Source organism: Pempheris klunzingeri, chromosome 21 (assembly GCF_042242105.1).
Source record: "Pempheris klunzingeri isolate RE-2024b chromosome 21, fPemKlu1.hap1, whole genome shotgun sequence".
Taxonomy (NCBI): domain Eukaryota; kingdom Metazoa; phylum Chordata; class Actinopteri; order Acropomatiformes; family Pempheridae; genus Pempheris; species Pempheris klunzingeri.
Genome location: NC_092032.1, coordinates 15,855,267 through 15,869,470, shown reverse-complemented (window position 1 = coordinate 15,869,470; position 14,204 = coordinate 15,855,267). Strand labels below are relative to the sequence as shown.

The 14,204-nt window shown below is 41.5% G+C and overlaps 1 protein-coding gene across 1 annotated transcript in view; it reads right to left on the bottom strand.

Moving 5' to 3' along the window:
• Positions 1 to 14,204, bottom strand: part of tmx3b (thioredoxin related transmembrane protein 3b) — a 30,493-nt gene extending 16,289 nt beyond the window's left edge. The window contains exons 1-12 of the mRNA XM_070852676.1: positions 14,143 to 14,204; positions 13,852 to 13,909; positions 13,288 to 13,327; positions 12,357 to 12,480; positions 11,149 to 11,194; positions 8,284 to 8,364; positions 7,747 to 7,846; positions 7,409 to 7,486; positions 7,061 to 7,127; positions 2,332 to 2,430; positions 561 to 618; positions 290 to 343 (exon numbers count right to left, since the gene is read on the bottom strand). Of these exons, the coding sequence (XP_070708777.1) occupies positions 290 to 343; positions 561 to 618; positions 2,332 to 2,430; positions 7,061 to 7,127; positions 7,409 to 7,486; positions 7,747 to 7,846; positions 8,284 to 8,364; positions 11,149 to 11,194; positions 12,357 to 12,480; positions 13,288 to 13,327; positions 13,852 to 13,909; positions 14,143 to 14,176 (839 nt within the window). The 5' untranslated portion in view covers positions 14,177 to 14,204. The remainder of the gene's footprint in view (positions 1 to 289; positions 344 to 560; positions 619 to 2,331; positions 2,431 to 7,060; positions 7,128 to 7,408; positions 7,487 to 7,746; positions 7,847 to 8,283; positions 8,365 to 11,148; positions 11,195 to 12,356; positions 12,481 to 13,287; positions 13,328 to 13,851; positions 13,910 to 14,142) is intronic.

Below are 14,204 nucleotides of genomic sequence, written 5' to 3'. Positions count from 1 at the left end.
CATCTCCACTTGTTATAGCACAATTGGAGTTGGAGAAAACAGAAAATTATGCATTAATACAAACCGTGCTGAGTTTTTGACTGACAACTGAAAAGAACACCTATATTTGGAAGCTGACATTTTGCATAATTACCTTTCTACTGAACCTCAACGAAAACAGACGTGCCCTGACAAAGGCATAAACTTGCTTGTGAATAGAGAGGCAGCGATCCCCAGTGAGTGCACCCTCCTAGAATAAATGTATAAACTGGATGCTCATCTTTCACCTCATCGCGTATCCGTGCCTCACCTGTTAAAATGTTCTCTGTATTCCTTCGCCACCCTCTGAATCAAGGTCTTTAATCTAAAAGCAAATGAGAAGAGAGTGAAATACCACATGAGTCGAAGTGGAACCTTTTTTTAGCCCATGCCTGCAATTTGTGGGAAGGTCCAAACAATGACAGCAAGTCTTATCTTTATCTAAAAGCCATGCACTTTAGCACAACTATAGTGGTAACCGTGGGAGTGTATGGTAGTAATTCATACGGAGCCATGCATTTTAATTTCAGTGTTCTTTGTACCTGCCACTCTCCTCTGTGGGGTCCTTCTCATCGATGACTGCAATCGCCACCAATTTGCCTGAGGTGGTAGACAGGGATTACAAATCACAATCACACACACAAAAAAGAGGGCGAGAAGACAATGGCAGGCAGATAAGAGGCTCCGGAGGAGACGAATCACCTCTCAACGGGGAAGAAGAAAGAAAGAAGCACCGAGAGCGCTTTATTCATTCATCACTCAAACATAAAACTGGCTCGGGCTTTCAACTTGGTTTAACAGGAAACAAGTGGTCACTTTCTGGTGAAGGGGCTATTTCGGTGCCATTCAAAACCCAAACCCACGACATGACAAAGAGGTCTACTTAAAAAAAAACGAGAAAAAAAACTGTTACACAACTTAAAAGGTCTGTTATTCAGGCTTGTATGGTTTGAGGCAAGAAACCCCTTGTCGCTTGGATGAGAGTACAAGCCTGCCCCCTGGTGGTCGCTGATGATGCAAGGTTGAAGTTATGTAAAGATTGTGGACAGCCTGGCGTCATGGAGAAGAATAAGCTACATCAACGCTACATTTTTCATTTGTTTCAGGTGAGATTGTGGCATTTTCTCACTGTGCATTTGTAAAATAGTTTGGCTTAAGGTGTTAAACAAATGCACGGTAGTCCGTCTTTTAAAGGGCTCGTTGTTATTGTACATGCCGTCCACTCTCTGCTCCTGAACATCAGCCTCCAAACGGTCCCCAAACACCACAAAGAAAACAAAACTGTTGTATTGTGAATCTGCCAAATCAATTTTGTTTAATCCTCCCCTCTGCCTGTGTTCTATGCCTTCAGTTTTGATTGAGCTAAATTACATCTTGAGACTATTCATTGATTTGTCACGCTGGTGTTCAGACACGGGTACCAAGTTTTGCGTGGGTGTAACTTGCGACGTGTGTGATGGGGCTTTTGGAGCATTAAAATGCCACTCCACCACCCCACAGTGAGCCCAAATGCATGAAACTTTATAACTGATTGAAAAGCCTTTAGAGACAGGGCTCTTCATACCGTTTTCACAAATTCCCTTCGAACTAAACTCTAGTAAGTTATTGTAACAGACTGAAGCCACAGTCTGTGCTGTGTTTAATCAGTCACACTGTGTTTATCCAATTAAGACCTTTAGAGACTATTCTGTGTTGAGAACTACCAGTACTAAGCAGCAAATTTGGTATGAATGGATTAAAAACGAACTATAAGTACAACAACTGCATGTAGAATCCAACCGTTAAGCATCACTGATCTAAGTAAACTACACGCACAGAGGTAAAACACTGTAGCTAATATTAGAAAGCACACTTTTCTCTGCACAGAGCATCAATTTACCGCTTTTAAGAGACAGTTGGTGTTTCACTCTTGGGCTCAGATTTCCTGCGAGAGAGAAAGTGTGTGTGCGTTTGAGTGAGCAACTAGAAGGAAAGGACAGCCTTTTCTATCATAGCCCACATGCACAACTAACGCTGACATTTTTACAAGGAACTTTTGACGAGAGCAGCTCTAAAATGTTTGATTTTTAATTATAAAGCCATCATGTGGTAGACTGGATATTTGGGGGTGGGAAGCTAAATTTTAAGGATTTTAGTGTGAAATGGAATTAAGGGGGCAGGCTAAGTAAAGCTGTGTGCATAGTGCGGATGCACTTCAAATTATACATGCTTCTAGTCATTTTGTAATTTAAAAATGTTGATTACTGACATAGTAAAGCGCAATTTGGGATTTAAAGAACATATTGTGGATGATAGATTTTATGCATACGCCACCTGTTTCTCCGAGCTCATATAGTGTAAAGCCATCAATCTGAAGGTATCCTTGGAAGCGCTCCTTGTTCACCCATGACGACAAACTGGCATCTTCGTACTCTGGAACACATGACACATAATCTTTCAGAGGCAGAAGCACAGAAAAGCTTATTGACATTCAGCACACAACCTGTCTTTATTAAAAGCAAAGCAGAACATTGTATTGATGGCTGGATTGTAAGAAGATCACAGTGTTTACCACCTGGGCGCTCTCTAGGGGATAAAGAGCAGGACAAAAGCTGAGCAGTCATAGACAGAGGGCAGTTAAACAATGATCTGAAATTGTTTTGACAGAGGGCTGCCTCTGGGTTAAGCAGCCAGGGATATTGTTCTGGATCTGAAACAGCTCAATGGATTGTGCGTTTGAGTGAGCAGATTGGGAATCAATCCAGAGATAAACAATCAAAAGGTATTGGTTTGGTTGTCAAGACGCACATGGAACATTTTGTTCAGTCTGGTTTGTCCACAACACTCACATTGTAGACCATTATTTTACTATTTACCAAACAGCAGGTTGTCAAGATATTAAAAAGGTGAATTTTCATTCATAATTGATGTCATTTTTTCTGGCTGGCTCACCTGACCTCATTTTTACCACTATTACGCCTTTCTGTGTTTAAAAAACAAACAAAAAAGCACCACATTTGGTTTGTAAATGATTCTCCACACATACATACATTTATTTTCAGGACACCGTTTTGGCAGAGTTTTACACATTTGGAATGAATGCACGATTCAACAGATACATTAGGCAGCCAAAAAAGAGATACATACGGCAAAGAAATAAAAAATGAAAAGAAAAAAAAAAACGGATTACTGAATGTGAACCACATGTTGTTGCTACCCGAACATCTGGAGGCAACATGCAAATGGATCCAGAGTTTGAATTGAGTGTAGTGAGGCTGCTTTAACATCACTGTGAGACTGGCTACAGGATGCTCATAATTGATGTCAAATGTAGCTGGGATCTCATTATGACTTGTTAATAAGTTATCATGACCTTTCTGCTCCGTTACAATAATTACAAGAACACTGATGACTTTTACATGGTTCTTAAGCTGTGAGGCCCCAAAGGAGCTGGGAGCATAATACAGAACATGACAACCGGAAACCTGACCATGCTTTTAAAACCCCAAGGTTATACTACTATTAGAATCACAATGGCCTTAATGCAACGCACTCTACAGTATTTCTCGGGGCTGCTGCTGTGCAAAAGGCAGAGCAGTGTTGTTGTTACAGCTGCTGAGTCAGTCAATCTGGTAGACATTCCAGAGAGTTCTTTCCACAGATGTTCTGGCTTTATAGACAGCATGCAGCTCCCAGAAGCGGGAGAGAGCTGAGGGCCCCATACTGGCAGCGTACAGCCTGATGGACCTCTACACCGACTGAACCTACTTCACCTTGAAACAAATTAGAGCTGCTCCCTTCCTGGGCGCCAACCTCGCCATCTCCATACTGCCCTACAGGAGCCTGTCAGCCCAGAGTTCACACAGCAGGAGGCGAGAGAGAAAGATGAGGGGCAGGAGGGGGTATAAAAACAGACAAGTGGGTGGAGTGAGGATGATTCAGTGTCAAGAGTTTTGAGTGGAGGGAGGAGGCAGCTCTGACACATTTCAAGGATGAAGGTTAATGGCACACAAGACCTCCAAGACGATGCAAATGGCATAGACACAAAACCAGAGGGAGAACGTAGAGGGAGAGCAGGAAGGTAATATCATCCGAGATAATTCAAACAGGGCGAGACTAAGAAGGTGGCACAAATTGAATAGCTTGATGTACTTCACAGTGAAATGACAAGACAACAGCAAAAATGATGGAAGCTGATGAGAACAACATTTATTTGGGGTAAACAAATTAATCGATTTTAGTCAAGAAACATGTGCACTTTGTTTCCCAGCTATTAGTCGGATGAGGCATCTTTTTTTTTTTTTTTTTTTTTTTAGAATGGGTGGCACTACTTTGGCCTAGACTAAAATATCTCTGCATATATTGGACAGCTTGCATTCCGATCTCATACAGACATTCACGGCCCCCAGAGGATGTATCCTACTGACCTTTGTTATCCTGATTTATCCTCTAATGCCACCATGAAATTTGGCATTTGTTTGCTTTTAAGTGAAACGTACCACCACTGGATGGACTGCCATGTCATTTCGTGCGTGCTCCCCTCAGGAAGAACTGTAATAATTCGGGGATCCCTTAACTTTGTTCTGTTTAATGCTAATTAGCAGGTTAGAATGCCAACACACGCAACCAAGATAGTGGGCATGGTAGACAGTACAGCTGCTAAACTGTGGGTACGTTAGCATGCTGCTGTTTAACTAAAAGCACCACTGTACAGCTTCAAAGAGACGCTAGCTGGCAATGAAAACTAACTACATAACCTGATTGTATTGTAAAGTGGGTTCACAAGTTACTGCACGTTCCATCAGCATGTCATCCACACTGACTTTGTTGTCTTTGCCAATGCAAATAGTCAGTGAAGTGAATACCGTCCATGTGCGCAGTCATAAAATGTCATCAGTGTGTTATCACCTTTTTAAGTGTGATCTCATCTTGTCATCACATCCTGGGCAGTTAATCAGCCTGTCATTCAAGCGCTCCTAATAACCATATGCAAAACAGGACCTCCCAGCTGGCGGCCTTATGCACCATACCATACAAGGAGTCGTGAGGCCAAACCATAAGCGACTCAAACAGAGGAACAGAAAGCCTGATGCTGGGCTCTAGGTGCTTAGTAATGTCTTGTTAATGCTCAGAAACATGTTTGAAAACACAATTCTGGCAAGTGAAGTGCCTCTACATGGCATACTGTGTAGATTAACAATCATGCCAATTACATTCTCCAGTCTTCTTACAGTCCCAACATGTAGACCACATTTCCCTGCACACGCACAGTGATCAAAACAATTTAGCTCTTGAAGCCCAGTAACAGTGCAGACCTGTGAAACTGAGGATTTGAGTCATTAAATATTCATTAGCCTCTGTGCTGTACTATATTTTAACAGCACCCTTCAAAAGGGATGCCACTGTTTCTGATGTGTGGTGAACCAATCAAAGCACAATAATACTTCAAATATCAATTTACACAAAGCGAGAGGCCAGTTTGGGACAGTGTGGATTTGATCAATGGCATCCATTTCGTAAAGACACGACATTTCAGACATGCACACTATGAACCATAAATGTGCACTGAATTGCTAGTGAGTCTTAAATCGGCATCTTTACAAAATAAATACAGAAAGTAAATACCAGCAGGGAGATGATAAAGGTTGCTTGTGTATTCTGGGAACTGCCAGCATCTGTAGCTGGTCGATAAAAACAATACAGCTACTAAAAAATGCACACATCAACACACTTGAATAACATCACAGTGCCTATGCAAACGTGACTCAGACGTTTAGCCAAATAACATTTGATAATGTTCTGACAGAACATCATGCAAAGTGAGTGTCATAGAAAACCATATAAGGTACCTCAGCCTCATTTATTCCCTAATCCAACATTCAGTCAGTGGATTTTCAGTGAGACCAGACCTCTGAGAAACAAAGCACAGCTGGAGAGAAACCAGATGCTGAGGAACACAGGTGGTAAATAAAGGGAACAGCCAAACTACTTTCTGTGATGCAGACTGGGGGGAATTTCTTTTTTGCTGGCATTGCAGGTAAGCGCTTAATGAGCCACGCTTGTTATTTTCATCTATTATAATCTAGCTAAAAAAAACATTTTTCTTTTATGATTTCTAGCCACCGAATCCACCATGTGAGAAAGGACACAATCATCATGTCATTTTGCCATGCTGTTCACCTTCTCAGTCCTTGATAAGCTTAATGCGCCATCACCATGGCAATGCTAGATATTGACCACGTCCTTTGTATCAAGGTCCTGGAGGACTCTGCAGAGTGTGGAGTTTTTGTCATCAACGTCTACTGTGGCGAGCCCACACTGCTGCGATTCTGGTGCAGGAAGCCCCCCTTCTGTAACGGTCAGGTGGAGCAGACAGATGTGAACTCACAGAGGGAGGCAGAGATGGATTTTGTTCTAAGGGCACTGCACCGTGCACCAGACCTGCCCAACAGCCACTACTGGGGCCCGTTTGTGTTGGCGTTGTGCCTCGATGCTCTTCGCTTCCGCTTCCGCCTCCCAGCTGAGGCCCACAGCGGCGGCAAAATACAAGACATCATGGAGGAATGCGGTGCACTCACATTGTTGCGGTGAGAAGCTTCAAATTGAACAACGGAAAAAAGCAGCTCCTCTAACCCTCGTGTCAAATCTGATGTTTCTGCAGAGACTTGGTGGCTGCTTCAGGGACTTTACACGGCTGTATATGCAGCACCAACCCTGCACTGCACTTTGGCCTAAACTGTGGTCTCTCACACCCATCCACCCTGGCCTGCTATGCACGTCCGCCCAAAGACAAGCCGCCACAACATCACTGGCCTCACCGCACACACAATAGCGGGTAGAGCCCTGGGTGCTTTATGATGGGCCAGGCACACCATAACTCAGTGTGGTGAGGAAGATGAAAGAACAGCAGCAGGGACGGGAAAAACTAGAGGAACAGAGCCAGAGAAAACATGGGTCGCAGGAAAGCAAAGAGGGAAAATGGGGATGGATGGGGAGCAGAACACAGCACCCTGCTGGACCCTTAAACAATTCCTTGATGGAGATAGGATAACACAGTACTCACCATCATAGGTAAAGTAGCCTCCGTCCTTAAAGACCACAACCGCAGGAAGCTCTTGAAAAGTTACTGACTGTTGAAAATAAAAAAAGACGCTTAATTTAAAACCTAGTTCCATAAATCATGTTTACTCTAATGAATGCATGTGCACTCTTGGCAGGGGGTCAGCATGCAAGCCTGGTATCTGTGTATGCAGTTATAGGATGCTAAAAGAATGTAATTATTTACTTCAATCTAGCAAACTAGCAGGAGTAGAAACTTCAATCGGATGCATAAGAGTATCAATAAAATATGTTGACAAAAACCTCCACAGGTGGTTTCAGTACTTTTCTGGATGCATTTTCAAAGTGTTACCTCTGGAAGAACTTCCTCTGAAGCCGAGAAGAAATAAGTGTAGACAATGAGCTCAGACGCTGCGTCGTTGTACTTTTCCTGCAACGGCAAATGAGTCGTTCAGCATTTACACAATGGCTTTCCAATGAATCACTGTGAAACAGCTGTACAGGCTGAGCCAATAGAAGGTATTACTCACAACCTATTCTTTGTTAAAAGATGTGACAACCGCGGCAGAGCACCGCTTCTATCATTTAATCAATACACAGTTTTATCATTGCTGTATTTCTGAAGAAGCCGGGTGCTCAGCATAAACCTGAAGTCTTGGATCATGTGTGGGTGATGTAAACGGTGCTTACTTTGAGGGTGGACTCTCCACCGACATACACAAAAAGCACATCATGGCGCTTCAGCATGTGCTCAAACATCTGCTTGCTGGGAAGTGCCCGGACGGCTGGTCTGTGAGAGAAATAAAACCAACAGGGATTCATTTAAACCAGTAAAATCCTATTCAACACAAAAATGGCCCACTAATGCGAAGACGCCAACAATTCTGTTTTTCATTTCTGTGCTGGTGGCACCACCCAGTGGGCATTCGACCACCTGCAGCCCTGGATTCACATCAGAGGCACGCTTTTGATCAGCCCCTCTGTCACGGATCGAGCCTGATTTCCCTCAAGGAGAGGAAATCTGTCAGGCTGACTTGATACAGTGGCTTAACTGGAGCATCAGAGGAGGAATTCCACAGAGCTAGGCAACAAATATGTCCTGCTTTGATAAGCTCACTTGGACGGTTCTTATTAATACAGCATGTGTTGCTGTGAAATAAAGGAAGTTCTATTTATTCATCATTTCCTTGTCATTCCTTATTTACGTGACTGAAGGCTTGGACTCACCCTGCCACCCTGTTGGCAAACTCTACGATATCATCTTTTGTCCTTGGTCCCTTGTAATTATAGGCAAGATCACCCTTTAACCTGAGAGGGAGACACAGAGACCAAACAGGGGTTAAAAGGTGGACATCTTCATAGTAAAACTTCTCCGTACCATTTTGTGAAGTCAAGAGACTGATTGAGACATTCATGTGACCACAAACTGAAACGGAAATCAATTGCTTGGCATTTAACATTCTGTTTGTCAGGAAATCCTCATTCATTGAACAAAAGGGGAAGAATATTACAGCAGAGGCGAACTGAAATTAAATAGTTTGATTAGTCAAATGAAGAGATAATCAGCAACTATTTTGGCAATCATTTTAGTTGTTTTAAGCAGGCAGAAATGGTAAAGAGTGGCTAATTTCAGCTTTTCCAACATTTGCTGCTTTTCTGTTTTAGACTCTGATCGACCACTATCTCAGACAGGCTGAACCTTCCTCATAGTGAGTATCAGACTCCCCTCAGCCTGAATTCTTTGTGGCATGGACTCAACAAGGTGCTGGAAATATTCCTTAAAGATTCCCATCTCAAAGGTGGTCCGTCAGAATGAGAGCTGGTGGCTGCAGAGGCCGTTGGGTTTCAATGAAGTCACTCTCATGTTGGTGGAACCGGCTTGAGATGACGTTATCCTGCTGGAAGCAACCATTAGAAGATGGGTAGACTGTGGCCATGAAGGGGCGCATGTGGTCAGGAACAGTTAGGCTGACTGTGGTATTAAGGCGCCTAATGAGGGCCAAGAATATATTCCCCACAACATTACACAAGGCAGGATGGATCCATGGACTCGTGTTGTTTACATCTGACACAACTATTTACACATGGAAGCGGAAATAGAGATTCATCAGGCCAGGCGATGTTTTTCCAGCACTGTCGTGATGTCTGGTTAATTAAGCTACTGGCATCTTCCTGTTAACTTGAACCAGTCTGTCAATTTGCATCTGACCTCCCTCATTAACAAGGCACTTTCGCCCACAAAACTGCTGCTCACTGCATGTTTTGTAGCCGTTTGTTTTCATTTCTTGCACATTTCACAGTAAACTCTTGAGAATGTGTGAAAATCCCTGGACATCAGCTGTTTCTGGCACTCTCATACTGGTACAACTATCGTTCCACTGAGATCATATTTCTTATTCCCCATTCTGATGTTTTTGTCTCAGCCACTTGACCAAGTTTGTCTGCTCTGCACACTGAGCTCCTGTCAAATGAATGGAACAGGTTTGCAGGCACGTCTACTTAATAAAAGTGGTAAACAGAATAAAGTAAACAGAGTTTGGACATTTACAGACATCAGCTTTGGCTCTCAACAGTTGTGAGAGGCATTTTCACTTCACATTTCATAGATTAAACAATAGATAGAAAAATAATCAACAGCTAATTAAACATAGCACCTGTCTTAAGGTCTGTGCCTGACATCTGAGCATGCCAGCAACAACCTGTCTCTTACAAGATGTTCTGATGAAACAGCAAATCCACCAGGAGCGGCCTCTTCACCACATAGGTCAACTTCATCTTAATCCTCACACCTCCAATGAAAAGAAAAACCTAATTACTGTGTCAAAGACGCCGCTCGAGTCGAGCTCCCACGACAAGCAGAATGCATTAAGAATTGCTAAGGTTGCATCAGCCCACAGGGCTTAATGAACTCAGGGGGAAACAGAACTCTAAATCAAGGATCCTTCTGTCACAGAGGGAGGTATCTTGTGTTCTTCAATGGATGTTTCATCATTTGCTTGGTTTAATGTTATGAACCCTGCCGTGATCCTGTGTCAGTTTCCCAAATGAGCTTGATGAAACTAAATGGGGGGCCCATTATGGCGGCGTGCAGATAAATGATTGAGAAACTCTGCTATGTAGGATGATCATTTCTCTCATGTTGACACGAGTTCTGCTGTTGAGCAGCTGGCAGTTCATTCATTTCATCTAAAAAAATGTGACTTGCACTTCAAGAAAAAAAAGTAATGAGATACATGGGAGAAACCGTAGTTCATAAGAGGAAATGGTATCAAACATTCTTGACTTGTTAAACAATGGATCACAGGATCAATTTAAGCGATTTGGGACATGCCAGAGAAAAATAAAATATAAGAAATAGGGAAATAGAAATTCAAATTGCTGAAGCTGATTATTAAAACAGCTAATCACCCAAATTATGCATAATTAAAAGCATCGAGGAATGCTGAAGCTAATAAAGTTTCACCTCAAAAAGGTGTGAAGAGAGTTTGTCACTTAGCTATGCCTTAAGGAAGCAGCAACAACACCTTGTTCCCTCCTGAATAAGTCATCTAAGGGCATCTCAACAGGCCAAACCTCAAGGGAAAAACGTTATACAAACGTGAGTAAGGACACTTGAGCTACAGGAGGTGAAGGAAGGGGGGGGGGGGGGGAAGTAGTGGCTACAGTAGAGAACATCAAACAACAACAAAATCACAAATTGGAGAAAAATTACTATTAAGTTGAATCAATGCCTCAGGCTATACAAGCACTGAACTTTAGCTTCACAGAAGTGCAATTTGCAGATAAATTGTATTGGTCTAATTATCATACTGTGTCCAGACCCTGTAGGTCCATACAAGATTCAACAAACCTTTTAATCTTGTATGGATTTCTCTCTCTAAGTCTAATTGGTGTTGCACTGGGTGGTTAAGAAAATTACAGCAATTCACAAACAAAAGTTAAAATTGTGCATGCTTACAAGTTATTTGGAATATAATTACACAAAACAAACATTTTGAATCAAAGTCAACCGTGGGTTATAAGTTCAAAATGTTCACAAAATTTTAATTCAAGTTCAGACAGGGAAGGCTGAGAGGAATCAGTGACACTCACAGTTTTATTGTGGGGTAGCCGCGAACACCAAACTCTGATGCCATTCCTACAATACAGAAAACAGAAAAACATCTTGAGAAGCAGTTTTCTCTTCAGAGGTTTTAAAGGATCATATTGTCAAAATGTTGAACTACTCCTTTAACACCAGAGTGGAATATAAATCGGGTTTCAGACTGTCGGTCAAAATATTAAATGATTCATGTCCATGGATTACTCCTAAGGCACAGCATTGTTATTTTAATTCTACAAGCATTTTCACATGAATCAGTTTTCACTTTATGACTGTGGCAAAAATATTGCAATAATTATAATGTCAAGATATCAGAATCAGAATCAGAATTCCTTTAATAATCCCCAGGGGAAATAGCTTTTTGTTACACACAGCTCCAAAAGAATAAGAATAAGAATAAGAATACACTTCAAACACAAAGTAAAATATAAATATATAAAAATATGAATAAAAAAAGATGTATTAAAAATTATTATCACAAATTATTACACAGAGGTAAATTACTGCACCAGGTGAGTCCAGAGTCTTATAATAATAATAATAATAATAATAATAACAATAATACCACTATTAATAATACTAATAACAATACTACTAATAAAAATATATAACAACATGCACAATCTTAGTAAGGCGCTGTACTATATAATACCAATAATACTACTACCAACAATAATATATAACAACATGTACACTCAGAGTGAGAAGATGTATTATATAATACTACCACTACTACTACTACCACCAACAATAACACATAACAACATGTACACTCAGAGTGAGGCGCTGTACCATATTATAATAATAATAATAATAATAATAATGGTACAAATAATACCACTACTAATAATAATAATATATAACAACGTGTACCTTCAGAGTGAGGACATGTGTTATATAATACTAATACTAATACTACTACTACCAACAATAACATATAACAACATGTACACTCAGAATGAGGAGATGTAGTGTACATGTTGTTATATATTATTATAATGTCACTATAGACATAGTTAACTACTTAAAAACCCATCTTTACCATTGTTTATGGTGCTTTTAATAGGACCTGAAAGGCTTCATCATGTTGTTGATCAACACAATCAGTCAGGTTGAACCGTCTCCAGCACGTGAAATAATCACCTGGAGACAAGGAGGCTCCAAGGGACGACATTACGGTGCTTCATCATCTACTCACCAGAGTAAGCGGTGGCGTCCATCTTTCCCACATGGACCGGCGACCCGGAGCTCTTCAGCTCAACTCCCACATCATGCCATATTGGTTCTAGCTTTTTACAGTATCCGCACCACGGCGCATAGAACTGAAAATAACCAGGAGATGAAAGCAATCTTTACATCACGTGCAACTTTTTATCCACATCTTAAGCATAACATTACTACATATCATTACTTATATAGTAAATAACCAAAAAAAGGGAGGGAGGACAAGACTTTTAAAAGCAAATTAAATATTTGGCAGTGACGCTGTTTCATGTTGTGTGCTTTTACTGAGATGGGTTCAAATTCATTACTGGAAATGACACCTCATAAGTTACTTAAGACAGATGATTCGCTGTGAAATAAGAAAACTGCTTAGTGCTTAAATAGAGCTTAAAGACCACATTTATACAGGCAGGTAACTGGCAACAGTCCAGGTCAAATACACAATATAATACAATGCATCACAAAAAAGTTTACTTTTCTAGTAGTTTTAGTCATTTCAAATGTATTTATTTATTTCTCAGTTACTATATAACCAGTATTTAAACTCTCCAGCAAAAGGACTCAGTCCTGCAACCAAAACTAGAAGTGAAAGCCGCTTTGGGTGCTCCAGCTAGATTTGCTTATATGGACCCAGACGCTAACTCTGATATAAACCCCTCCGAGCCCCCTGGCTTTGGCCGGTATGCATGACTTCTCATTCACTAATCACAAACACAGAGGACAGTCTGCACACCCCCTCCTACCCCCGCCCCCCCCTACATCCCACCCTGACTGCTGCCACTTCCGCAGGGGATGATCCAGACGATGGCGTGCTGGATATAAAAGATATAAAGCATAGCTGAATGGACCCAGACTGTGTGTGTGTGTGTGTGTGTGTGTGTGTGTGTGTGTCATGTCAGACTCACATCGACCAGCCAGATATCGTTCACTCTGGTGTCTTTAAATCTGTCAAAAAGAAGAAAGATGTGCAGTTTAAACATGTGCTATATACTGTAATGGTATGTTAATTATAAAATAAGAATATTGACTAATCAAGATGGTTCAGTTTGAGAAAGGTAGTTATCATTTAGGTAGATTGAAGTGAAAGCCCTCAACTAACAAAAGAAGAGACACACTAGAGGATCCAAACACAAATACACAAAAGACAAAAACAGACTTCCCACCACATGGATCCAATTAAAAAAGACTGAGACTGGAAACCTGAGAGAAAATCACGTTTTTACTGCTACAAACAACCCTCTTCTGTTTATTATGAGTCTGTAGCCCTTTGAATGAATGTGATGGACCTTAAAAATGCTTCAAGCACTTGCACAAGTTAGAAAGAAGCCAAACCAGGATGAGAGCATGTTTTAGTGTGGAATAAGGAAGCACTGAGCTGAAGCCTGTTGGTGGAGTCGGGACATGTTCATGTTCAAATGTGGCAGGAAGGTTAAACACTGAAGCACAGCATGCAGGCGTGCATCACTTACGTGTCATCTAGATCTTCAACAAATGCAAGCACCGCTGAACTTAGAAAAGCCGCTACGACTGCAATGATAAGAGAGAGAAAAGTAGATGTTATCTTAACGTGAACAGGAGCTCCAGCCTGAGACCTCATGACTGGAGCATCACCAGCTAAAGCTGTCGCCCCTGCTAACTCTGACTGCAGCAATCTGCCTTCACAGTTTCAGCAGCGGGAGCTTTAAGGCTCGTTTTAACACATGCTGCGATAACGTGTGTGGTCTAGAGTCCAATGTACGCGGAATAAAAGGCGAACGTACCTCCACAAAACAGGGAAGCTTTCACTTCTGCCATCGCTTCGAGTGGAAACAGCAAGCAGGAA